The 26,554-nt window shown below is 48.3% G+C and overlaps 1 protein-coding gene across 3 annotated transcripts in view; it reads right to left on the reverse strand.

Annotated features, from left to right (window-relative positions):
* Nucleotides 1-2,921: 2,921 nt before the first annotated feature.
* The window catches only part of ANTXRL (ANTXR like), a 32,178-nt gene continuing 8,545 nt past the window's right edge, over nucleotides 2,922-26,554 (reverse strand). For all 3 annotated transcript variants that reach the window (XM_084796351.1, XM_084796350.1, XM_084796349.1), the window contains exons 4-18: nucleotides 25,589-25,660; nucleotides 23,385-23,466; nucleotides 23,251-23,284; nucleotides 21,822-21,901; nucleotides 21,676-21,744; nucleotides 21,278-21,358; nucleotides 21,090-21,150; nucleotides 14,905-15,003; nucleotides 13,388-13,457; nucleotides 12,742-12,832; nucleotides 11,682-11,834; nucleotides 10,499-10,552; nucleotides 9,337-9,498; nucleotides 7,583-7,663; nucleotides 2,922-3,528 (exon numbers count right to left, since the gene is read on the reverse strand). In XM_084796351.1, the coding sequence (XP_084652477.1) occupies nucleotides 3,115-3,528; nucleotides 7,583-7,663; nucleotides 9,337-9,498; nucleotides 10,499-10,552; nucleotides 11,682-11,834; nucleotides 12,742-12,832; nucleotides 13,388-13,457; nucleotides 14,905-15,003; nucleotides 21,090-21,150; nucleotides 21,278-21,358; nucleotides 21,676-21,744; nucleotides 21,822-21,901; nucleotides 23,251-23,284; nucleotides 23,385-23,466; nucleotides 25,589-25,660 (1,603 nt within the window). In that variant the 3' untranslated portion in view covers nucleotides 2,922-3,114. The remainder of the gene's footprint in view (nucleotides 3,529-7,582; nucleotides 7,664-9,336; nucleotides 9,499-10,498; nucleotides 10,553-11,681; nucleotides 11,835-12,741; nucleotides 12,833-13,387; nucleotides 13,458-14,904; nucleotides 15,004-21,089; nucleotides 21,151-21,277; nucleotides 21,359-21,675; nucleotides 21,745-21,821; nucleotides 21,902-23,250; nucleotides 23,285-23,384; nucleotides 23,467-25,588; nucleotides 25,661-26,554) is intronic.

Consider the following 26,554-nt stretch of genomic DNA (forward strand, 5'->3'; position numbering starts at 1 on the left):
ACCCCCCACCCCCCCAGTAAGGCCAAAGTCTGTAAATCTCCACTGTTGCAGACTACTTTAACACTTCCTTTCTCTGACAGTAAAACAGTTCTGAGAGGAGCCACAACTGGTATCTGAGATGGTGGTTCACAACCATCTCTAATGTGATCTGATGCCCTCTACTGGCCTGAAGGTGTATATGCGGACAGAACATTGTATACATAATAATAAACAAATATTTGAAAAAAAGAAGCTTCAGGTTCATTAAAAAACAAAACAAAACACTGTTTAGGCTAACAACAGCCAGCTTGCCTCAAAAAATCCAAACATACTCTCTCCTAGTCAAGCTGACCAGCAAATGATCTAACACATAACAGCAACAAATTAAGAGAAGCCAGGCCAAAGTTCCTAATGCCCCTGTGACTGCTTCAACCAATTTTTTCCATAGGTTTACTTGCCCCTCCACCTATTATTCAACCACAAAACGCCAAGGCTCAGAACTCCCTTCTTGAAGCTTTTCTGCCCAAATGCCAACCAATCACATACCGTAAAACTCATAGGTTTTCTGTGTCTAAAACCTATAAAAACCCTATGATTTTGCTGTTCAGGGTCACCTCACTCTGATGTGTGGGTAGACCCCAGTGAACTGGAACAATAAACCTCTTGCTTTTGCCTCAATCTGGTCTCCGTCTCTCACTTGGGGGCTTCCAGGAATAGACTCTCCCGACTAGAGTCTTACAGGGTCTGCTGCAGCTCTGGAACTCTGTAGTGCCTCTGGCTGTGTTCTCACGTGACAGGCGAAGCCACGAATCCCACTGATGAGGCCCTGCTCTCCTGCTGGTCACTCTATGGGCCTCATGCCACACTGTGAGGAGAGAAGGATTTCCCTGTACATATTCTAGGGGAGCAGGGCACGTTGAGACCACAGCCAAAGCTGGCTGGACTTGATGCTCCCTCTCATCTCTTCAAGGCAGACATAGGGCTTCTCCCTCTCTCTAGCACTATGAGCCACTCGTGTGTTAACACTCTCTTTTTATGTACCCCATGCTGATCCATCACTTCTGCCTCTCTGGGAAATCCCAGCCAATAAACATGACCAACAGCTTGCTATTCGTATGTTTGGAATATGGAGTAGAGAAGAGAATGAAAGGACGAGGGGAAAAAAAAGATGGGGACAAAGAGAAGAAGAGGAGGGAAGGAGGCATAGACGGAAGGAGAGAGAAGGAGAGGAAGGAAGAGAGAGGGGAAGAAGAGGGGGGCTTTCAATGGATTACCTCATTGTTATCTATCTAGACTTCTACATTCTGGGCCAATCCTGGCGCAGAGACAAAGGGATGGAGCAACAGCACCAGTGACTCCTTCTTGTGTGAACAGGACCTCCTGTTGGGTGTGAAGCTAAGATTGTGCAACGTGCTTATAGAGAGACACCAGGCTGCCACTGCTAGAGCTGTGAGAGATACTCCTGGCTTCAAGGAGCCCAAGCAGGGTCCAGGATAAGAGATTATACAAAGCAAAGGGACTGAGCAATACAGTCTGGGAAGAATCCTCTGCCCTTGGGGACAGGGACAAAGACCCCAGGATGCACTTGCAGGCAGCTTCTTTGGACTGACTCTTGGTTTCCCCTTAGAGGTTCTAGTGCCTTGGGAAAGCCCCCATAAATGCTCAGAGCAGAAGGTCTTTTTCTCTGTTAAGAGGAAGGCAATAGCTAATCTTAAAAAACACTGGTGAGGATGCTGTCACTGGTGGTGCCTCTGACAATGTAGGCAGACTAAGGACAAAGCAGCTAGGCGTAGTGACAGAATCCTAGGCTGCAGGCAGAAGGCCTAGTCACTGAGGCCCAACCCAGCCTGCTGTGTGCCAACAGTCAGTCTTGCTGCAGTGCACGCCTTTGGCAATAGGAGAGGGTCATGGATATCTGAGTATCTTGTCACCAGCAGCTTCTGCTCCAATTTGCCCTTACTCCTCCCATAGGAGATGTTTGATTGGCAGTAGAAAACAGCTACTAGAAATGGTTGGGGACTGGAAGGGTGAGAGAGACTTAGAACACATCCAGGTGAAATATGAGACTCAGGTATATAGTCTGAGTATATAGCTAAGGGCAGGACAAGGCAGGGACGTTGGGGTAGAGATAAAGAACAAAAACCCCTCGCATGGGTGCTTTGAAGGTCAAAGTTATGCAGCAGAGAGGAAAAGCCCACATAAAACCCTCCACACAATGTAAGGCATTCCAGCATAGCTTTCTTTTTGGAAACATGGGAGGATGGCACAACCATCATATTTTCCGTGGATTCAACCGATGCCAGTTACAAGCGAAGGTGTGGCATATTTCCACCTGTACTGTTCAACTACAGTGCCTGAGTATAGCCGTCACAGAAGCGGGGAGCGGGGAAGGATGCCATTCCAATAACTATCAACATTTGGGACAACTGGATAACCTATGTCCTGACCTTTCTGTAGTCTTTGAAGGATCCCAGGTGTGGGGGGGGAGGGGCCTTGTTGGGTCCTCATGATGGTGTACCTGGCCCCTGTGAGACCACATAGCCATGGTGCACGTGTGGCTGAACACCGTGACACTCAGCCCTGCTGAAGCCTGACTCAGAGGGCACACAGGTTGGGTCTGCTGGGTCCCGTAAAGCTCCGAGGCTCTCTTGGGCACGGGGGTGGGGGGGTGGGGAGGTGAGGGAGGTGGGGGTGGGGTGGTACATAGCATATCTAGAAAGAGAAGTCTTGCTTCCAGAAGGGACTTTATTTCCTCCTGGGACACATTCAACCTCAAGGGTCTAGAAAACGGAAACCAGGAACATGCAATCCAGATGAAGAATTCAAGCATACATCTCTTTGCAAAAACTTAGGGAAAGGGACTCAGGGGAGTCCCTTTAGTTTAAAGATTGGGAGGGGCTGTTTCACAGAGACCTTTGTGGGGGAGGATCCCTTTTGTCCCAGCCTTTGCAGATAGGTGAGGGCAGAATGGGAGGAAGTTGGACCAGGGAGCTTTGTCCTGGCACATGCAGCAGGATCTCCCCTCAGCAGGTGAGCATCTCCATAGGTGTGGAGCTGGCTGATGGGCAGCAAACCAGGGCTTTTCTCACTAACACTCTAAGACCGGCTACATGTGTTCAGTGCAATAAGCAAAACTTAGAATTTGAGTCTTTTAGAGGTTGGGCGATTGGGGCAGGTGTGACAAAGGGATTCTGCAGATTGGCGGGCTTGGGGAGGGAGCAGAGGGAGCATCCTGGAGAGAGACTTGGTTGGGCATAGGGACTGTGAATAGTTCAGAGTGTGGTGCTCCTGACTGGGAGGTGGGCACATCTTTGAGCACTGCATCTGTGCAGGAGGGAGACTTTCTCTGTTGGCTTGAAAGCAGACTTTTGATCTGCAGGTTGCCCGTGGGTTGTTGAAACAGTCCTCACTGGGTTGGAGGACAATCCTTGAGGCGCAGGGTGGGTGTGCGAGACGGTAGCAGTCCCTATTGGAACAAAGGCAGACCTTTTGGCTGCAGGAGGCCTGTGAGCAGCTAGGATTCACGAGAGTGAAGTTGGCACATCTCCCCTGGAGGAAGGAAGAAAAACAAAGTGAAGGTCGTAGAGATGTCATTGAAATTGGGCCAGAGGGCTGACGTTGCCCGACCTAAGGTGGTGAAGTCAGGACACATCAGGACTCAACTGACAGTGCAGGCCTTGCTGATGCTCCTTTGAATCAAATCAAATCATAATCAACATGGAGTTGCTTATGTCAAGTCCTAGTATAAACCAAGATTAAAGTAGGGAGCGCTGAGTATTTATGAAGAAGGAAATTTCATTCATATAGAAAAACTATCACAAAACTCTGCTAGGCCCACATTGCCTAAAGAGCACCACAGAGTTCTCACATCAACGAATGTGCATACACAGCAACTCCATAGCAACCCATAACCCAGATGCCTAAAGATACATTGCCTATTAAATTCCTTATACAAAAATTTGTGCAGGGACATCTATCCATTAACGGTGTGTTCAAAGGTGAAATGGTGCCATTGCTACCTTTGTTCTTGATGCTTGTGGCTAAAGGATCTCAAAATAACTTGTGTGAACCTTTTAGCTTTGCCTTTAAAGCTTCCCTTTATTCTAACTCTTTTAATATGTACAGCTTGCTATGGAACGTGGGACCCTCATTGCTATGCCCCATTACTCACAAGTAGATTATTATTTTCAGAGAATTTTTCTGGTTGTTGATTCAGTTGGTATCAGTAAAGTCCCTGTTGACTTGACTGCTTTAAATAACTTACCTTAAAGAACCTGGCATCTGCCTTAGGACTGTGAACGTCTTTCTTCTACAAACCCTTTTTAGTATTATCACAAGTAAAGTATCTTTCTGGTTTCTTACAGAAATATCTTTCTGGCTTCTGTAAACTTACAGTATATCTGTAAGGACCTCATGACTGTCTGCTTGTTTCTGGAGGATTTACTCTTGGCTTTACATATCTAGTTATTTTGCTTCCTCTGCACAGTTAAGATGCTGTGGAGATTCTTATTTCCATTCAGTTTGTTTACATGTATCTGTAAATAGTTGGTCTCTTTCATATGTTATTTCTGAACTTCAAGAACAAAGAAGAAGATTCTAAATGACGGGCATTAAATGGCTATTTTAGAGAGCTGGGCAGTGGTGGCATACACCTTTAATCTTGTACTTGGGAGGCAGAGGCAGGGGCAGGCAGATCTCTGTGAGTTCGAAGGCAGCCTGGTCTACCAAGTGAGTCCAGGACAGCCAGGGCTATACAGAGAAACCCTGTCTCAGAAAAACAAAACAACAAAAATAAATAAATAAATGATTATTTTTAAGGACCATGAGATATGAATATTCACAAGCACCTTGCATATGTCACACTTTATACTATAAGATGTACTGTCCAAATGTTTTCCTTCATCACCCCGACACCATGAGAAGCCAGGGTCTAGACTCAGAAGGATCGGTTCACAACCTGACTGCACCACTCAACAACCTTGCCACGCTGAGCCCCCAAACTAAATGCCAGTGCCTCAGTTCCCTCAGCTGTGAAGACAGCAGGACAGAGAAAGAGGCATGCACAAGGTAAGAATCCTGGAGTCACAGCTGGCCAGCTCCTGACCGTGACAGTTGAAAGGTTTCTTGGCTTCACAGGGTCTCTAGTTTCATTTGATTTGGTTAATCACCAGCCTGTGGGAAATTGTTAGAACAAGCCTATCTAGGTGGAAGTTAGAGTTTTTCTGAGGCACTGTGAGAATAAAATGAGGTCCAGGCTTCAAGCAGTTCCTGCAGGGGTGAACACAGACGGATGAGAGGCCTGGGGACACCCTACCATTATTGCAGACATTCTGCTCAGGAGCAGACTGAGGGTTCCCACAGTTAGCCTGATTTCCCCGATGTTGGGGACCTGTTTTTCATCTTTTTTTTTTTTTTTTTGCCTTCAACATAAAAATGTAAGCTTTTATTAAGTGACAGTATTTGTTGGTATTTTCCTAATTTTCAATAAATGTATTTTAATTACATTTTAGTAAAACTGTATTGGTGTAATTTTCCTTTGAAAATTGTAATATAAAGTGTTCAAAGCACAAAAAATATCTCAAGAAATACATTTTACATCATACTTAATAGCCCCCCAAAAGCTATGAATGTAACATTTATATAATTCCTGATTGTTTCATGGTTCTTCTTGTTGTAGGCAGTTTATTGTATATATGTAATAATATAAATGTATATGTAAAAAAGAAAAATAGAAAGACTGTTTAATAGAAGTGCAGCAGCTAATTTTGAAGTTACTTAATATCCTGCACTAGCAATGATTTCTATCAAATGCTCTGTCCTACACATTCTAAGTAATTGTGTTATGACTTAATGACGTGCCAATTGATATTACGGGGCTCTGTGGGCTGTTTCAGTTTGCTGCTTGAATTATTCTTATTTCAAAATAGTACTCAGTTAGTTCTCCCTAAAGATGAAATGTAATGCATGAACAATTTTCTACATACAGTTCCAATTAATAGCTTTAATCAAAGAGAAATTCTGAAATGTTTTCCAGGCACAGAGATAAAATACAGAATGAAGAGACCCCAGACCTCAATGGGGGCGCAAGATTCACAAACTGGACTTGATTTTGTATATATTTATGAAGGAGATGGTGCCAACTGGACAAATTCCTTTAGAAGTTCAAGGCCAGGGGACAGACATTCATTTTACAAAAGTTAAAAAGTAAACAAAACCACTAACTCCTGCCACAGAAATGCCCAGGTTTGTGGTACACTGAAACTTTTTTTTAAAATTATAATTTATTCAGATTACATCCCAATTGTTATCCCAACACTGGTATCTTCCCATTCCCAACCTCCCTCCCTCTTCTGCCCTATTCCTCTCCCCTAGACCTCTGACAGGGGGACCCTCCTCCCCCACGAGAGTCTATCAGGTCTCATCAGGATAGCCTGTACCTGCTTCCTCTTTGTGCCCGCAGGGCCTCCCCACCAAGGAGAAGTGATCAAATATGGGGTACCAGAGTTCCTGTCAGAGGCAGTCCCCAACCCCCAACCCCATCATGGAGAAAGAACTAGGTATCGGCTCTATCAGAGCAGGAGTCCAGGGTCTCTGCAAGCATTGCCCTTGGTTGGTGCATCAGTTTGTGCAGGCCCCGCTGGGTCCAGATCTGCTGCTGACCTTGATGGAACCCAAAATCTTCTACAGCATTTCCTGGTTTATGATTTGCTGAGGCACAAAAGCACGTGCACTAACCAGAACAAACACACAGCTAGATGAGGATCTAGGAAGCAGTCCCTCCCAAATTCAAGGCCAGGTGCCCTCTGTGCAGATTCATTAACTTTCTGAGACCCCCTTCAACTCTTCATGCTTGGGTACCATTCCCAGCCAGGAACAAAAGCTTACAAACAGCCTTACCGCTGCATGGCACAAAGAGGGAAGGAGACGCGCCCCCAGTTCCACCAGGGTCTCATCCCTATTGTTTTTGTTGCCTATCAGAAGGAGGAGCCTGGGTGAGGGGCCTTCAGGGAGGGTGGCATGGAACACACAAGTGGCCTGTAGTGGGAGATGACGTGACTAGGGATCCTGAGTGCTGTTTCTGTTCCCTGCTGCTAGGCTGGGCTTAAGGCCCCCAAACTTTTCATAAGTGATTTCCCCCTTAGATGGGGGTCCTTCCTTGCTCTGGCAGAAAACTGGCCAGGTGAAGCATCCCAGGCTGCCCTTCAGAAGCAGGAACCTGGCTGAGCTGGCCTGTTTGGTTCTATAGGTACAAGCCTAGTGCTACAGGCTGAGCATCCTGCAGGAAGTGTTAGGTCCCAGATGAAGCCCTCCTGAGTCCCTAAACAGTTCCCAGCAAACCTTTGCTTGTCCCTACAGGGGTTGAAAGCCTTGAAGAGAGCTATAGGTCTCAGTAGCATGTAATTTTGTACTCATTGGGGGAACTTCAGGTCCCACTTACCCCTTATTTCATGTTACCCCCTTGAAGGGACCCAGAATTCTCAGCTATCACCTACCCCTTTTCATGCATGGCTCACGCTAAACTGCACAGCCATAAAGCTGAATGTTTAAAATCTAAAACCAGTGGCCATTCTGTGCCTTAGAAGTATCCTTGCGTCTGGCTCACCTGCACCTTGGGATGACAACACATCAATGGCACCTGGTGGCAGCTTGGGTGGAGGTAGCTACAGCATGTGTCCATGTTTCCCTGAAAAGCAGATGTGACCATGAGCAAGCAAAATGGCACGGGAGCTGCCCGCTTGGTGACACTGGGGCCCGCATTACCTAGAACTCTGTCAACATGGGCACAAGAGGACAAAACCCATCCCTCTCCTGAGAGGGACTAGTCTAAAGGCTTGGGTGTCTGGAGTGGTAGAAGACAGAGAATTCAGAACCATCGGGGACAGAAGAGTGCTCCCAGTGGGAAGAGATGTCAGGTGCCAGCTTTGGAGACGTTCGGAGGCTCAAGGGTGTGTGTGGTGGCAAGCAGAGGTCTCCTGGGGAGCTATGGGTTTTGTGAGGGCTCTGGGTACATTGCCTGGGAAGAGGAAGAAAGCCAGAACTTGGGACATATATGTCAAGCAGGCAAGAGGCTCATGTCTCTATCAGGGTCAGCCACAATGGGCCAAGCAAGCATAAAGGAAGGTGGGAGAACCCCAAACCTAATTGTAGAGGCTCTCATGGTCTCAGCCCTGAAGCTCAGACCCCTTGGGCCCTATGGAGTGGGTGGGGCTGAGCCACGGGCACTGGCCATTTTTTCTCTCAGGAGACCTGTGTTGGTTTCTCTGTAGCTCACAGGCAGGGAATGGGCAGGCAGGGCTCTCACATGGCCTTGGCGATTGCAGAAGACTTAGAAGCTCTCAGGAGGAAGCAATGGGCCCACCCCCAGACAGAGGCAGAGCAGAAAGGAAGATGACCCTAGGAAGACTGCAAAGCCAGGAGTAAACCAGTGGCGTTCTTCCTTTGCACTGTCCTCATAGGGTCTCCATCTTGGGTCCTGGGACTGCTGTCTGTCTTTCCCCTTTCTTGGGGTGCCCTTGACCTCCTGGGAGGAGGGACTTCAGATAAATACACGGCTGTTTGCCTCCTGGGTTCAACTCCACACAGAGAAGTGTGTGATGCGCCTTAAGACTTCAATGTTAACTACCTGCATTCTGTAACTCTTTGCCCACCTCAGTGGACATCAGGACCACCAGATAAGCTCCTTTTGGATGTTCCCCCTCCTTGGTTTCTCTGTACTCTTCTGTCTTCTGGCCTGAGTGGCCTAGGGTTCTAGTGACTAGCAAATCTTCAGGTTCGGTAGGGTTTCTCCCCTGGGGTTTTTGTGACCTGTGTGGTTTCTGGGGTTTGGGGTACTAATCTTGCCTCTGGAATCCCTAGTTATCTGCGTGGCCTGGGATCTCTGTTGCCAGAGTGGCCTCCAAGAAAGAGTCTTGATCCAGGCTGGCCAGGGCCACTGGCATTTGACCAGTTTTCATGGACAGACAGTAGCTCATGGCTGGGCCTTTCTGTTTTTATTGTATCTGGCCTTGCAAGATACACCCAATACATCTTGGCTCATTCATCCACAGACTGAGGGTGGCATCAAAGACATTGTTGGGGCCGAGACAATGACCTGGGGACCAGAGCCTGGCAAGATGGGGCACCGTGGTCATGTCCAGAGAACTGAACACTGACAAAGAAGGATGCAAGCATGTTTGGATTCCTTCTGTGAGCTGCTTTCCTCCAGCCATGGGGGAGAATCAGGGAACCATGTGTCCTCAGACATAAAGTGATATATGTCCCAGGTCCCTCCCACATTCGGGCCTTTGTAGTGATGATTGACTGTGCCTGACCTCCCCAGCCAAGCATAGGGTCACAACCTACCCATCCCTCAGTCACCTGCACTCCTCTGCTCCCACAGCCACAGCAGGAAACGATCACAGTAGGGTTTGGGTTGACCTGTGATGGAGCTGGAGCTGGCGGAGGAGGAGGAGGTAGAGGAGGAGGAGGAGAAGCACCTGGTGATGTATAAGGAGAGGACAGGGTCTCTTCTTCTGGCTTCTAGAAGTGGAAAGAACTGGTCTGTTTCTTGTTTGCAGCTCTTTGGGGTGTGTGTGTGTGTGTGTGTGTGTGTGTGTGTGTGTGTGTGTGTGTATACAGTGTCCCTTGTACAGTATCTGCACCCTGGGGTCAGGCGGCTAATGTAGAGTGAGTAGAAGGTTGTCACCTACACCCCAGGGAGGTCATTCATAAGAAAAATAACCAAAGCCCTTCTGGTTTGCAGATACTGAGCTTCTAGAAGTGCCAAGGGCCCGCTTCTGTGCTCTTGGATCTCCAGAGGCCATCTTGCCGGCAGAAACCTAGCCTGGAGACTATGCAGAGGATGGACCATGTCAGGTGGCAGTCTCCCCTGTTGGGCTTTGGCCTTTACAGAGGCAGCTTCCCTAGGCTACTCTGTGGCTAACACCGTCCTACATGGACAGGGAAGCTGTCCAGCACAGGCCCAGGTCCAGCATCTGCCTCCCACTACCTCTTCTGGTCCTCACCACAAAGAAGGCACAGTTGTTTCTTCAGCTGGTCCCTGTGCTAACCTGGGGACATCCCTCCTAGCTCAGGGCCTGTTAGGATATCCTTAACCTTCCCCAGCCCTGAGCTCTATACTGACCTTGGTGAAGCCCTTGGCCTTCAAGCATTTGATAAAGATGGGTGTAAAAGAAGCCCAAAGTTTCTGAGCCCTGAGATGGATCTGACACATGCAGCCCCTGTACTAAGAGCCCATTTGCAACCTCGGCATTCTACAGAGGGTCCGGTGGGATCCTCTGAAAGATGCCAGTTCAGTAATGGACAGCTCCATGTGCTGGGACAGGCAGCCAAAGTGCTGATTGAATTACCATAGGCCTCACTGGGGAATGCTGGGAATCTGGTAATGGTGTCTGGTTTGATCTGCATTCCTCTAGTCACTGTTAAAAGTAGTGAAAGACTCTGGGCCTTGGGCTTCATGATACCTCTTGAAGGTAAGTGTACAGTGTCACCCTTTTCCACCGCCCTGCCCCCAACTCACCTTCTCTGGCTGTGGGGGAGGTGGCTGCTGCTGCTTCTGCTTTGACTTCTTAGGCTGGAATGTGAAACCGACAGAAGTGGGCTGGAGTGGGTAGGGTAGGCTCTACCTTGCCCCTGAAGACAGAGGGGACCCTGGCTTGGAGCAGGGAAACAACATGGCCTGGGGGTGCCTGGGTGCATGCCCAGTGCCTGTGGTGCTGTGTTCAGTAGACTCCATCTGGCCCGAGGCAGCCCCATCTCTCCTCCTTGGTAGGAGGGAGCGCACCCGAGCTAAGGTGCCTGAGCACTGCACACTGCGCAGCCTTGAAGTGGAGTCCACATTCATCCTTTTCCTTGGCAGAAACTCACTGTCCTTCAGCCTCCCCATACCTCCAGTGGCCTCTTCACTCTGTTCACAGTACCCCTGGGAGGAGACTGACCCTGACAGCTCTGTGTTGCAGGTCGTCCCCAGGGCCACTACTTTCTCTCTGGAGGCCTCCTTCCATCCTAACTCACCAGCTCTTCTGCCTTTCCCCACCCTGTCTCAGGGTGCCAGGGACAGTCATGCATCCTGCCTGACCTGCTTTAGCCAAGCCCTGGTTCCATGTCTCGAAGGGTGACATTTTACTCTCAAGCCTGAACAGTGGCTGAAGTTGTTGGTGGGGCAGGATGGCTCTGCTTCTTCCCTGTCTTTGCAGGCCAGTGTGGAGGCTGTCTATGACATACTGGCGTCAGAAATGGAGTTGGTGCTAAGGGTAGGTCTGCCCTAAGGGTTTTTAATTCTGCCCAGTGGGCATCACCTTGTATTATCGGGCTACCAGCACTACATGAGGGATCCTGCCCTGAAATAGAGCCGCTTATGACGCTTTGTCCTCATGAATCCTGCAGATGTGCAGCTGAATCAAGATTGCCTTGGTCTAAGGGTGCTGGCATGGCATCTTTCCGGGTTTGAGGGTAACCTTAGCTTACAGGCCAAGCATCTCAGACTGAATTCCTTTGCCAGCTAGGCTGGAGGCTTCTTAGAACTGGAGATGGTATAGGACTTGGGTATATGAAATTAAGAGTTTGTGCCTCCCTTGGATGATATGAGGACTTTGGGACAGATAGGAAATTGCCAGCAGGCCATATGACACTGTTCCATGGACAGAGGGCAGTGTGTGTGTGGGTGCCAGGGCAAGGAGGTAAGGGGTGGGCAGGGAACTTACCTTTTTGCTGAAAAACGTCCAACAGCCATACAATAGCAGTAAAGCCACCAGCAAGACTGGCAGGAAGATGAGCAATTTCCAGTCGAAGTCAAAGTGGCCTTCGCTTTCTTCATCGTCTATGTCTTCTGCCTGTCGCTGGCTAGATTTATCTCCCTGTGGCCAATAGCACCAGTGACTTCTTCCCCTGTGCCCACCCCCTCACTTCCTGTTTGTGCACATACTTTCTTCACCCAGCTTGCCTAGACACAAAGGGCTTCAGTATGGTTAGTGGCCTAGGCTGGCCCTCAGAGGGGAACCTACCTTTCCTGGGTTCCCAGCTCTATACCTAGGAGAGGATGACTCAAGATCTTCCATAGTCTGAGAATCCCAGTTCTCACTGTGGCCTTTGCTGACAATACACTAGGCTATAGTGATCAGATCTCTGGGAGAGGGTTGGGCGGCCGGGCCACTGAAGAGGTAGGGCCAGAAGATGTGGGTCCACCTTCTATGTGTCACAGCTCTGCCCATGAGCTCTGCTTGAGTGCTTACCCCTCCTCTCTCTGAATCTTGGGATGACCTTGAGAGTTGTCACAGTGGACACACTCCTTCTACTGGACATATCACCCTGTCACACTGAACTAACTCAGGATCTTGGAAGACAGATGGATAACCGGACAGGTAGCATTTTCCCTCTCAGGGGCCCTGGCCGAGCTGAGCCATTGGTCCACAAGCCTGACAGCTTCCCCCACCAGGATGATAGTAAGCCTATAGATGGGCAGCCAGTGATGGAGAGGAGAGGGAATCCAGGGGGAGGCTGAAGACACTGTAAAGGACAGGGGTCACCAAGCAAGTTGAGGGTGGTGGGGAGGCCTGAGTAAATTTGAGACCAGATCAGCTGCTGGGGATCGGATTTCCTGGCACAGATCTTTGACTGCTGTGGTGGCAACTCTGGATTCCTGGGCCTGGAACATCCATGCAGAGGTGTCATCTGCCCTGAATGTCTGGCAGAAAGCCTCACACCCATTTCAGGTGGCTCTTCTAGGAACTGCCGCAGACTACCTGAGGTCCTTGGGGCTCTTACCTTACTGCTCCCACAGCTGGTACTGGTTATGACGAGCTTGTTCCCAATGAAAGAGATGCCATTGTTCAGGCTGACTTGAAGAAAGACTTCTCTAATGCACAGAAAAGAGAACAGATGACGCAAAGGGCCCTGGAGACACAGTTTGCTCAAACTCTTGCACACATCAGCCCTCGGTGTAACGATGCTGGAATCCTAGCACAGGACTCCCTGATAATCCACAGGTAAGCAGAGACACTTCACTCCTTAAAGCATAAAGAGTCGACCTCTGCAGTGATGGTGAAGGCTGCAGACGGGGCTGGAAGAGGCCTGTGTGTCACATGGCCATAGTGGCCATGAGCTAAGGAATCAGGGAGCTATTCGAATACAGGTTTGAACCCTCTAACTCAGCATCTTCTGCATGCTGCCCTCAGCAGAGCCTGGGCACTGTGGATTCTGGAATATCAGCAAGGTCACTAACAGGGGCATGTGGAAGGGAAACAGAACCCACACATTGGACAGGTGCTCTACAGCAGAGAGGACACCCCAGGTTTCCAGAAGCTGATAAACACAAACCACTAAACTCCCCAGGTAGGCCTCCAGCAGCGGGCACTTATTCAGATAAACTCCTCAATGGATGCCCCTAAGGCCTCCAACAAGGGGCACTTACTCTCCAGTGTGTTGTATCTTTGGTCCAGGACAAATTATACGGTGATCATTCATATTATTGGGGCTTTCATCTAAAAGAAAATGACATACAAGATGGTCAATATGGGTGTCCTTCCTCCACTGCCACCTTGTCTGAGAGCTGACAAGGTTGATGACTGCCTACCTCCCCATTATCTGCTGAGCTCCAACTCTACCCAGTGCTGGGGACACTCATACCCCAGCAGGCACATGCAGCAAGGGCTCCTGCATCCCAGGGCTCATTTGTTGGGGACTGAAGGGAAGAGAGCAAAACCAGAAACATGCAACAACATAAAAGACAGAGCACAGTGTACTGTGAGCAGAGAGAGTGGTTGGGGCATGCTGGAGTGGGGACAGATGCTCTCTTACTGGTGACTTGTCTTTTCTTTTAGAGATATGATGTCTTATTTAAAGAACCAGAAGCATTTACACATGAAATGGTGCCCTGCCTGGAATTAATTAAGGATGTTCAGTGGTGAGGGTGTTGGTGATCAGGGTTGTGTGGGTTGTGGACTACTGAGAGTTGGCCATGGGTGCTTCATGACCATGTACGTTCTCGGTGCTTTGGTGTTTGGTGTACCACATCCACTGAGATTGTGCGAGTTGCTGATATTTGGGCTGGGAGCAGCCTGGAGGATGATCTGAGGGGTTGGGGGCTCTGGGATAAGTGAAAGGCCGGCGGCGAGGCACCAAGGCAGAATCTACTAAGTTGCTGAAAGGAGTGAGTCGCGAAGTATGGTCCCTGGGAAGAAGTTTGGGTTTTACTGCTAGTGACGGATCTGTCAGGGGCTGTGGAGGCTCCAGATACAGCTTTAACATAAAAGCAACATGTCATGCTGGCCAACTAGGGACAGAGATAGGATAAGAGGATGAAGAATGGCATCTAGGTTTAGACCTAAGAAATGGGTGGGTAGCTATTGTTTACTGAGCTGAAGAAGGCTCCTAAGAGACTAGAGACTTTTCTTTCCCTGCTTTGGGAGCCTGAGATGAATTCTGTACCTGTGGCATGAGAAGCCTCTCACTCGTTGACATACCTTATCTTCCGGGTCCACTGATCTGGGGCAAAAAGCCATGAGCTGAGCTGTATCCCCACTGGCTAAGCTTCAAGTTTCCCAAGCCCTGGTTTACACTCTGTGATGTAAGGAATGGCTTCCCAGACTTTCTGGACATCTTCTAGACTCAGTCTGGAGGCTGATGCTCTGTCTCACCTGTAGACTGTATTTCTGTAGTTCTGTATTCAACTCTTAGGAAGGGTTACAGAAGACAGGCTAAATGAGGACAGACCAGTGTCACGCCAGCCTCCAGATGCCTTTGGGAGTTGGAGGCTTATTCTTTCCCCTAGTTTATATGAAGGGAGAGGTGGCTAGGCATGCTGCTTGGTCCTTTTCCCATCAGTCCCTGCCCATTGGACCTGGTCAGCAAGAACAGAAGTCATAGCTGAAGTAGAAAGATGATGCTGTGTGGTATTGTGTACCTTAGAGGTACCAAAGGGCTACTTACCAACGATTCTGGAATCACTGAATGTGAATCTGCAAATAATTTGGGTCATGTCTTTTGCATTATGAAACCCGTGTCCGCTGATGTTTACTTGGTAGGAATCTGTAAGAAGAACATTCACACTTTGGGCTCTGTGCTCTCTCCAGTGTTAACCATTCATGGAGGGCTACCCTGAAGATGGACTTCTCAGGGGCCCTTAGGAAACAGGATCAGTGTCTGAACCATCGTCTATGGGACATGTAGTGTAGACAAATCCTCATCTGGTGTCACTGAACATCCATGCTAATAACGTAGCTGGGAAAGGCGTTCTACTGTGATCCCTGACCCAACAAGCCCAAAGTCCATGACAGAGTCCCAGCCTGTTCCAAGCTAGGTCACCTAAGCTGATATCTTCCTGCTCCAAGACCTTAATCCTTAATCCACATGGGCTCCATAGCAAAGCCAGGGCCTTCTTTGCATAGGGGAAGGGCCAGCTCCCTACACGATACCTCTAGTACCCCTGAGGATAAAGAATTATCAGTTATTCCCTCTGTCTCTATGGTGTGGAAATAGAAACCACAGGATCAAGGGCTGGGATATAAAGAGTAGGGCAAGTCCCTGACTTCCCCCCCGCCCCCGAAGAGAGTCCCTCACAGCAGATGGCCTGGCTCAGATACAGGGCAAGTCCCTGACCCACTGCAGAGAGTCCCTCACAGCAGATGGCCTGGCTCAGATACAGGGCAAGTCCCTGACCCACTGCAGAGAGTCCCTCACAGCAGATGGCCTGGCTCAGATACAGGTCCAGAGGCCAACGCATCCTTCCTCTTCACTCACTCACTTTGCCCATCACTCTGGGGTTTAGCAAAGTCTTCTAACATAAGTAGAAGAGCTCCCTGACACTGACACCAATATAGAAAGGGCACAGAGGGGACGGCTGGGTAGGCAGGATTTCTCTACCCTTTCCTCATTTGCCTGCATAGCTGCCTTGGAACCCAGGTCCAGCTCAGTCCTGTCCCCCATGTATTTCAAATGCTTCAGGGTAAGTGGTCAAGAACCCTCCTTTACAAGGTTCCTCCTCAGACTCCATAGAACACAGGTTGACTTGGTGCCATGGCAAACAGCCAGTTCTGCTTCATTTGGGGTACAGGCTTCTGCTCTGGGCTTCCCTGGGAGTGACAGGTATTCCTGGTTTTGTTTTTTTGTTTTTGTTTTTGTTTTTCTCTTTGTTTTTTGACAGGAAAGACTACTAAAATTGCCACTGAGTCCACAGGAGGTACAACTTTAAGTTTTGATTTTGTGATCAGTTAAATCCATCCATCCATCCATCCATCCATGCATTTACTTTGCGTCCTGACTGCAGTTTCCCTTTCCTTTTCTCCTCCCACCCACACTTCCCACACTCCTTCTTTTCTTTTCAGAAAAGGGGAGGCCTCCCATGGATAACAACCAGCCCTGACATATCAAGTTGCAGTAAGGCTAGGCACATCTTCTCCTATTGAGGCTAGAGGAGGCGGCCCAGTAGAAGGAAAGGATCCTGAAGGCAGGCAACAGAGTCAGAGGCAGCCCCTGCTCCCGCTGTTAGGAGTCCCCCACAAAGACCCAGCTGCACAACTGTAACATATACACAGAGGGCCTAGGTCCATCCCATGTAGGCTCCCTGGTTGGTGGTTCCATCTCTGTGAGTGCCCATGGTTGATTCTGTAGGTTTTCTTGTGGGTGACAGGCATGGTTAGTACTTGGATGCGTGACAGGTATTTTTATGTGGCAGCTTTGCACAAGATGGCCAACAGTTTAACAGGTCAGTGGCTACAAGCTGATGTCTGGAGGCATCTGTCACCTTGGTTCAGCTGCTGCGAGGAAAGGGTGACAACCCATGTTTTCACCTGGGCTTTGTCACAGCTGCCCAGACACCAAGGCCTGTGTGTTCACAGGCACACTGCATTGCTGGGCTTGCTTGCTTTCCAGAAGCACTCCAGTAGAGATGTTTTCTCCCTTCATCCCTCAGCATGGCCTCCTTGGACTCTTCCACAACATGGGGAGGGGCAGGAGCAGCCCAGAGCCAAAGACTAGGATGGAAATATCAGGGCCAGCTTCTGTCTGTAGCACCCACTATCCTCTAGATGGCTATGCCTGTCCCCCCACCATCTTCTCTACATTTCCCAACTTATTTCTGTCCCCCGGAGAACACACTGTAGCTCCCACATATGTGGCACTTGGCCTCAGATAGGAACTGAGGGTACCAGAGCTCACATGCAAGCATCGTCCTGTCTTCTCAAGCCCCTCAGCCTTGGGATCCCATTGAAGAGAGTGGAGGTCAGGACTCAGCTGCCTGAGCTGTAAGGCAGAGGAAGAGAGGAGCTGTCCTGCAGCTGGAAAAGGAGACTAGGGGCTTCCTGTATCTCCCTCTTCTGCAGGGTACAAATTCCAGCTATACGGGACCAAGTCTGCATGCAAGTACTGACAAAGAAAGGCCTTCCTCCAGAAACAAATGTGTATGTCCTTGGCACACAGATGCAGGGACCTTGGCATAGAGGGTCAGAGGTCATTCTTGTCAGTTCTAGTTCTGGAGGTCAGAACCGTGTCATTGCTAGGGTGAAGTAAACGTGGCTGTCATTGCCAGGCATGGGTGTTTCCTCTTGTTTCCAGGAGCAGCATAGATGCCCACTCTACCCAACAGGTAGGCTTTCAACTGTGGATATGATCACCTTGCTACTGCCCTCACCTTGTGGAAGTGGAAACCCCACAGGTATTTCCACCCCAGCTGCTCCTGATCTTTCTAGCAAGGCTGAGGTGTTCTGGATGTATTGGTGGCTCCATGCTATTTTCTAGGGTTCCTTGGAAGTTTTAAAAAAATTCCTTCTTCCTAGCCTTATAAGACAGCTGTTGTTTTGAGATAAATAGGCAGTAATTACACATACATCACATTGTCACCACAGTATTTACCTTCCAAATTACATCATAGTATACCTAAAGCATGCTCATCTCCCACATACAGACAGTAACATCATAGGCACACATACATCATGTACACATACTATCTGCACTGAGTACCACCGCATATTAACTATAATACATATTACAAACTATGCATGCATGCATATCTCCTATGTCATATGTAACCATAAAACACAAACCCACAAACACTATGTGCCCTTTACAAATTCCATATACTTAGTCACACATATCATGCATAAAACATACACACACACACACACACACACCAAACTCCTTAATACCACATATATACTCACAAATGGACATACTTCATGCCCTACAGGAAGCAACACACATGATTTATTCCACACTCACGGTTGTAAACATACCACTGATATCATAACACTACTCTTCTCTGCCAGACAACACAAATACATGCCATAAATCCCATAAATATATATATACTAGACACCACATGCCACATTACAACTCAGACACGTAGCACATGCCATGTAAACACATCATGTGGTACCTACACATTATATACCTTTCCACAGCACAATATGTCACACCACAGAACACCCCAACATACAAAGCACAATCATATACCAGACTTCCTCCTCCCATGCCTATTTGCGCCACTCTCTCCGCAGCTCTCCAGAGCCCTATCATATCACTTACCACACAGGAGTCATCACTACCAGGCAGACCACAAACGCTACCTATACCACTTCCCCATGTATTAAACCACACGTGTACCCTTCTCCCATAATCTTCTCCCAAGATACTACATAATACATACATACATACATACATACATACATACATACATACATACCTTACCACAGAAGAATTGCATGAAGATTTTTTACCTACATTAGGTCAAACCCAGGACAAATGGCTTAGGTGCTTATTTAACGCATGAATATGGACGCTGGCTGCCAGGTTCTCCCAGCATCCCTCAGTCCCTTACCTGTTACAGGGTATGGCTAATGTACCTTGTCCCTTACCCTAAACTTCTCCAGGCCAGGGGCTGGGCTGCCCTTCCCCCAGCTGCACTTCCTTCTATAATTCAACCTTTTGGTTATGTGGCCTTTTCTCTGCCCTTCACCTTCCGGGCCTCTTGGTCTGGCTCCCCCTTCTTCCCTCCCCCTCTCCCCACATGGCTCAGCTCAGTCTGGCTGTTTTCTCTCTAGACTCTCCCAGGTGACTATCCTTTCCCTTTTATCTTCGATAAACTTCCTTCACTACCATACCTAGGAGCAGTCTTGTCCCTTCCTTTTTAATTTCTTTTTTCCATTCACCTATAAAACATATACATTACACAGGACATATACTTGATACAAACTAATCCAACTCAATTTTCCATACTTATACCACACAGAAAGACCATGCCTACACATTTGTCCACCACATATGCTTACATACATACTATCTATGTCACAAACACATCACACACACACACACACACACACACACACACACACACACAAATTTCCTATCCACACACATTTCTACATAGAAACACATGTTTACAGACCATACACTGCCCTCAAACAGTGTATACATACATTAATTACTTTTCTCATTATTGCAACAAAGTACCTCATAAAAGCAACTTAAGAAAGAAGGGTTTGTTTGACTCACCATTATGGAAATCCAGCATGCTGTAGCTCATATTGGAACCACTGGGTTCAAAGGGCTTGGGTAGCCCTGCGCTGCAGCAGGTAGCCTCGGATTCCTTCTACACACACAGCCTCTCTTTAGACAGCTCCATAACATGCCTATAGCTTTCTTTAATGGATATTCCATGGCTCTAGCATCGCCATTGTGGTGGGGTCTCCATTGCAATGTAGGCTGTAGGCTTCACTTCCATAGCTTTAAACAAAGGTCACTTAGGGTCTCTTCTCTCTGTACTCTGACCCTGCTACAAATTGGGTAGCCTAAAGAGCTCTCACAAGACTCCATTACCCCCTCAGTCTTGCATCTTGTGGGTCTACAAAACCAGGACCACATGAACGACGCTGCCAAGTTCGGCTGTCAGCTTGGGATGGAGTGGAGTCCCCTTTGGGATAAAGCTGAAATGGCATCTATATGTCTCAGTTGATGGATCTGAGAAAACACTTCCCTACAAAGTTATTTTTGAACTGGGAATCCCTTCTGAGTTCAGCCTCTTTCTTTTTTAAATAAATTTGCACTTCACAAGGTGGACCAGTTTATATGGGTGTGTGTTTGTAGGGTGGGGCATGTCTTAACTTCAGGGCATCTTTCCTATTGTCCTTGCTCTGATCAGATTTCTCTTTACTGATGCTAATGACTTTAATCAATTACAGGTGTTTTCTCACTACTAGTTTTGTTTACAACCTTAAATTTCCCCACTTTCTCCTGTCAAATGGTTCTATTTCTCTGTAGACCTGTTTAGCCTCGAGCAATTACCATGACACACCCTGAACACTATTATATGTTTTGAGATTTCTTCTGTCAAATAGATTAGTCCTTTAAGTTTGAATTCAGCTTCATTCAAGCTCTCAAGCACACACAGCTGCGTTTCTTGCCATACTATGACCGGAACAGCCTCTACCTGGATTTCTGATAGAATCCATAAAGGCCTCCAGAGTCTCAATTTCTCTCGGCATACTGGTCTTCTAAATTTCCATTAGAATGACCCAGTAAGCTTTGCTTGGAGCATTCTCAAAATTCCAAACTCTTCTACTTTCTTCCTGCAAACTCTTTTCAAAGGCTGAGGAATCACGCAGCCAGCATTTTGTAAGAGTCTTACTCCCGACACCAGTTTTCTGCGTGACTTACTTTTCTTGTTGATATGACAAAATGCCAGACAAAATAAACTTCAAGGGAGGGGCTTATTTTAGTTCACAGCTCTAAAAGCAAAGTTCTTCATGTAAGGGAAGACGGCAGGTGGCAGAAACTTGAGACATTTGGTCAATATTACTCCAGAGTCATAACGTATAGAGATGGATGCTGCACTCTGCTTATTTTCTTCTTCTTATTTATTCAGCCTGGTACCTCAGGCCACAGGATGGTGATGTCTATATTTAGAGTGGGTCCCCCCTACCCCACCACATACATTATTTAGCCCATTCTAAAATCTTCCTCATAGTCATGCTAAGAAGTTTGTTTCATAGGTCATTTCTAGATACATTAAGTCACATGTACCACACACACCATGAAAGCACCACACACAGACACAATACCACCACTACACACACTCTTGATTTATACCATCTGCCCATGTCAGTGACCCCCTCAGTGCTTACCTTTTGCGCACACAAAGGAAGGCTGCACAGATAATATTTCAGTACAGGACCTGGAAGCAAGCTGAGAGAGAGAGAGAGAGAGAGAGAGAGAGAGAGAGAGAGAGAGAGAGAGAGAGAGAGAGAGAGAAGTAAGTCTTAGAGGAAAGAGACAGGGGTCCCCCCCAGCCGTCCATATCCCTCTTGCTCACCGTGTCAATGATACCCTGGAGAGCAGGGAACCCTCCATCAACCCCAAAAGTGTGATTTTTGCTGTCTGCAATATCCAACATCTATAACAGGAGAAAAGCAACTGGGTTGAACCCCAAAACCAGAAACCAGAAGCATGACTCTACAGGTTCCCAGACTTGGGACAGGAGTTGCTGCTCTCAGGCTATGGTGACAGACAGTAGGGCATCAGGAGCTAGCTGGCTTTCATCTAAAGCACAGACTTAAGGAATGGGAAGCTCTTTTGCATAAGGGGTTGGGTTACGCGAAGATATGAGCCACCCATCCGCAGTGGCTTAATTTTAACCCACATCCCCTTGTGTAGGTGAAAATACCACCCTCTTGGTATTGTAAAGATGCCTTTACACCTGGTCTAAAGTACCTGCCATTTGTTATACAAATGTACACCCACGGTGTAAACGATTGCTCCCATTTTCCGGGCTCTGTCAGCCTGAAAGAAAGAAGAATGCTAAAAACAAATCCCCCAATACCAGAGGCAAAGTGTGGACACCTGTGGGCTGGGCTCACCTCTTCCCTTGTCTCTTGAAATGGCTGTATCAGCAATACTCCATCAGTTAGAGCAATAATCACACTGTTGACATTGCTGCCTGCAGAAGAAGCAAGGAGTGGATGGCCTTAGTGGGAAAGACTCTAGGGATTGCCCAGTTGAGTGTGGCTGCAGACACAGCCTTGTCCTCTGTGGTGAAGTTGGTTGTTCCTCAGTCCTTGGCCTCAGAGTAAAAGGAAGGCTTTCTTCACTGCCTAGTCTACAGCTTAAGAGTCAGATGGGGTTTGGAACCCTACCAGCAGGCCTGGCCTCGTGTTCACTGGCTATGGAACCTCTGTCCTAAAGGCAGTCTAGTTACTGACCCATGGGACCAGCCTCTCCCTGGACAGGTGGGAGAGCAGGAAGGCCTTCCTTGCTGAGGATGCCTAGTGGGGCAGGTGGAATCTGGGGCCAGCTTTAGATATGACCTTAGGGACAATTTATTGGGAACAGGAAGCCAAATGACTCAAGACCTGCAATGAGCATATAAAAATGCCTTTTAGACATGTAAAAAAAGAGCTTAGTCAGGAACCCCACTACACCCAAGGTTGCATGCACTTGACAACCAGAACTCAGTGACATCACTCGCTCAATATAGTCAAACATGGTCCTAGAACCCCATGATGCCCACTGGACAGTATATTAGCAGGGACCAAGAGCAATGTTCTCTGCTTTGCACATCTGGAGAGATGCCATCTTGATCTGCCCTGTGGGTGGAGATTCTCCCCCAGGATCCTGACCCTCAAACCAGAGTCTTCTGTAAGAGACTGGACCCGACCTTCAGCTAAGACACATTGCACGGGTGAGCAGCCTTAGGGAGATAGGCTTGGACCATAGTTAGGAATTCAGAATGTGAACCTTGTGTGATGACCCTCAGCATAATAAAACATAAATTTTGTTATACTATCTATGTGTATATACCTTTTTGCTCAGCATATAACCCCAAGTCAGAAAGTCTTAGGAAGGAACCCAATAGCCTCTCATCAAATTTCCCCACTGGATGCCACATATTTCAGACATGTACTGAAGGCCTGTAGTCCAGAGGGACACAGGTCTTGGCTGCACATAGTTGATTTATGGGCTTAGAAAGCTGACCAAAGCAAGAGGTAGAAGAGAAGACTTAGGAGCGAGAGGAAAACCAAGCCCTTGGTTGGCTTGGCCCTTGTGCTTTCTTCTTTCTATTCACCAGCACATCTGTGGGCAAAGCCTACACATGCCCACACACAGCTTCTGGTGCCCCCAGAAGCATTCTGAATGGGGTGCTGCTGCATCGGGGGGGGGGGGGCTGCTGGACAAGGAAAGGAGCACTGGCTTCAAGAGACAGACTTAAAGAGATCCAGGATCTGTACACAGACTCAGTAGGGAGCCCAGCTCTGCGGGCCCGCCTTGCTGAAGGTGCAGAGAGCTTACCACTCGAGGCGGTCTTTCGGATCTGTTCATTTGCCTGGCGGGAAATGAAAAAATAACAATGGTGACACAGTGAAATGACCCCAGTGGTACTCCATACTGAGACAGCACCCTTAGGTGGCTATAGCTGTCTGTACCTTTATAAATCCTTTCTGCATGTATGTACGTCCCCGAGGCTCCATTTTCTGAAGTTTGCCAAGGGCCTTGTAGATTTCTTCCCTGAAAAGAATAAAAAAGAAAAATGCCATGAAGGCTACCCACAGTGGTAAGACTTCTCCAAGCCGTCTTACTGCCTTGCTCACCGTGCAGACCACTTGGCTAAGAAAGGGCACCAGACAAGAGGTACTGTCTTTCTCTTATGAGCTGAACCTTTCTCTGTCCCTACCCCAGGAGCACTGAGGCAGGTCAGGAGGGGACAGGGAATCCAGTGGGTCCCATGGGAAGGTTTGGTTTTCTTGAGTTCATCTACATTTTGGGGGCAACCAGACCTTGGAGATTTCGACTGAGATCTTGCCTGTTAAGTCCTTGGAGAACATCCTGGAATATGTATTTAAGCTAAGGACTCCCAGGGACTACCTGCATTCTAAATGGGCACCCTAATGCCAAGGTCACCCTCCTTCTGAGTAGTTTATTCAATGGCTAGGGGTGCAGGGTGTGTGTCAGCTTGCTGAGCCACTGCCCAGCTTCCATCCTCTCTTTTACAGAGCCCTGGCCCAACTCCCTTCCCTCTAGTCTGCTAAAGACATCAGCCAGTCTACTAAGATGTGAGGCCAACCATGGATTCCACAAGCTCCCGACAGAGGAGTCCTGAACCTGGGAGTCAGGCCCTGAGGGCTGTTCAAGAGGCATCTGTGTTGGTCTCTAGGCTAGAAACATCATGGCCTGTTAGGTGCTGTTAAAAACAAAACATGCTGAGGCCAGCAGAGCTGGGCCTGATGGTCATTCCAGGACAAGAAAAGGGAGAATGGGGTTCAGGATAATCCAACGTGACAAAGCTAAGCAGGCACAGGAAGGTGATCCACAGTAAACTGAGCTCTGAGAGCCTCATGCCTGACCCAGGTACACCCTACTAGAAAATGAGATGGCCATGCCCAATGGGGACCAAACCAGGGATTTCCAACTTCAGTCCTGCCCTCATCCCTTTGCCAGCCCAGTCCAGTTCTTCTCCCTTTTGTACAGCCTAACCCACCTCTTTCTCTCTGCCCTACCCTTCGCTTTCTCCCATCCCAGCACCTTCCCCTCTATCTGGCCCTTGAATCTATCTTCGGTTTGGCCTAGCCCACTGTCCTCTACATAGCTCTATCCCAACCCTCCCCCCAGCCGGGACTCAATCCTCCACTCAGGCCAGGACAACCTTCTACCCCGCCCAACCTCTTCCTTCTGACCCTCCTATGCCTGGATGCTTCTCTTCACTCCTTGTCAGTCTCCCTCAAGAATTCTCTCTGCCAGTTGGATCTAGTCAAGTCTCCCCCAAAACCAAGGTGCAAGGGTACACTACACCAGGCCTTACTGGACCCTTGGGCACCAGTCTCTTTCTGTCCCACCTCCCAGATGGACCTGGGATGCCACGTTCATAGACTCAGGGACTCTTGTTCCTTTCCCTGAAGCTGGCTGGTCTCCTTCACTTTCTGCTCCTACCTTTTCTTTAGGACCCTGAACAGAGATTATTCATACCTCCAGACACCCCAATCCTAAAATGTCCTTATAACTCTTTCTGTTTCTTTAACTCTGGAGTCTCTGTAAGAACATCCAAAGTTGACCTCCCAGCCCCAAGTCGGTCAGAAGCCCCAATCTCATACCTCTAGGATTTTGGGTACAGTTGGCCCACCTCCCTTTGTGACTACCTGTTCCCCATACCTTCTTGTATGGTGACTCAGGGCAAGTGACTCATAACCTCATCTTTAGGCTTTCTTACTTATGATCACAGGGGACCAATCTGCCCTCCCCAAATTCTATCACTTTCTTCAGGATTTCCCAGCTGTCTCCCTGCTCCACTTGCCCAAGCAGAGAGCGACTTGTTCACAGAAGGTCACACACAGGCCAGTATTCTAAAGGTACTAACGGACATACCTCACCAGCTCTCTGGGCCCCATATATTATTACAGACAGGGTCTTGGTAAAATTCAGGAGTGAAGAACTTCCAGAAGCATTGGACCCATTCTAATTAAGTACAGGCTCAAGGGTGCTAGGAAACTTAGGCTGGAGGTCAATTTGGGTACATTGGTCCTCTAAGCATGGGCAATGCTGGGGGATCCCCAGAGGTCTCTACAAGCCTTTCCATTTCCTTAAGATCTCTGTTCCTGGACGCTGGGCTAGCCCCAGGGTTCAGAGCAACACCTACCTGTCTGACGTGAGCGGCAAGACAACATTGGCATCTGTTGAGTAGGTAATGAAGGACATCCGCAGTTTAGGGCTGGGGACAAAGCATAACCACTGAGAAGCCAACCTTAGATCATCAACCTGTCCGGGAGTAGACATACTCCAAGCCCCTGCTCCCGCCCAGCTCTTTGCACTGAGGACGCAAGGTAAAATTGGCAAAGACTTCTAAAGCCTATGGAGAGACATAGGTCCACAGAAGCATGCCAGCACAACCCCTGCTCCCTCCTGTGCTTCAGCTCTCCTCTCTCCTCTCCCCCCCTCCTCTTTCTTTGCCTCCCCATCCTTTTCTTTTTCACATGTACACACACTCACATCATTCATTCTGAACAAACTACGAAGTGGGGACATCCTTATCTCTGGTCCCTGATATCTAATTCTTTGCATCTCTAGACACCTTTCTTTACCCTCCCCACCTCCAACTCAAAGAGATCATCCCCTCTCTGGAAAGCCCTTCACACACACGCCTACCACTCCCCCTCTTTCCCTATGGCACATTACAGTAGGAAATCAGAGCCCCTTGGCTTAGCATGAGGTCATCTATGGCTTCGCCCCTAAGCTACCCATGGTCCTTTTCTCCCAGGCTTTCCTGAGTTACCTGTGAAGTATCCCTCACAGTCCCTCATAGTCTCAGGTTTTGAGCATTTGTTCTCCATCTGGTGACACTATTTTGGGTGGCTATAGATATCTTTGGATGGTATCTAGCTGGTTGAAGAAGATCGTCAAGTACAGACCATTAACAGCTCTAGCTTGGTCCCTGCCCCTGCCATTAGCTTTCTCCTTCTTGGTCTACCATGATCTGGCTAGCCTTGGCTACATGCTCCTCTTGCCACGCCTGTGAAGATGAACTGAAACCCTCCAAACCTGTGAGCCACAGATACTTCTCTTAAGCTGTGTCTCTTAAGTATTGTGGTCATAGTAACATTACCTT

This window comes from Acomys minous (assembly GCF_964271855.1).
Source record: "Acomys minous genome assembly, chromosome: 9".
Taxonomy (NCBI): domain Eukaryota; kingdom Metazoa; phylum Chordata; class Mammalia; order Rodentia; family Muridae; genus Acomys; species Acomys minous.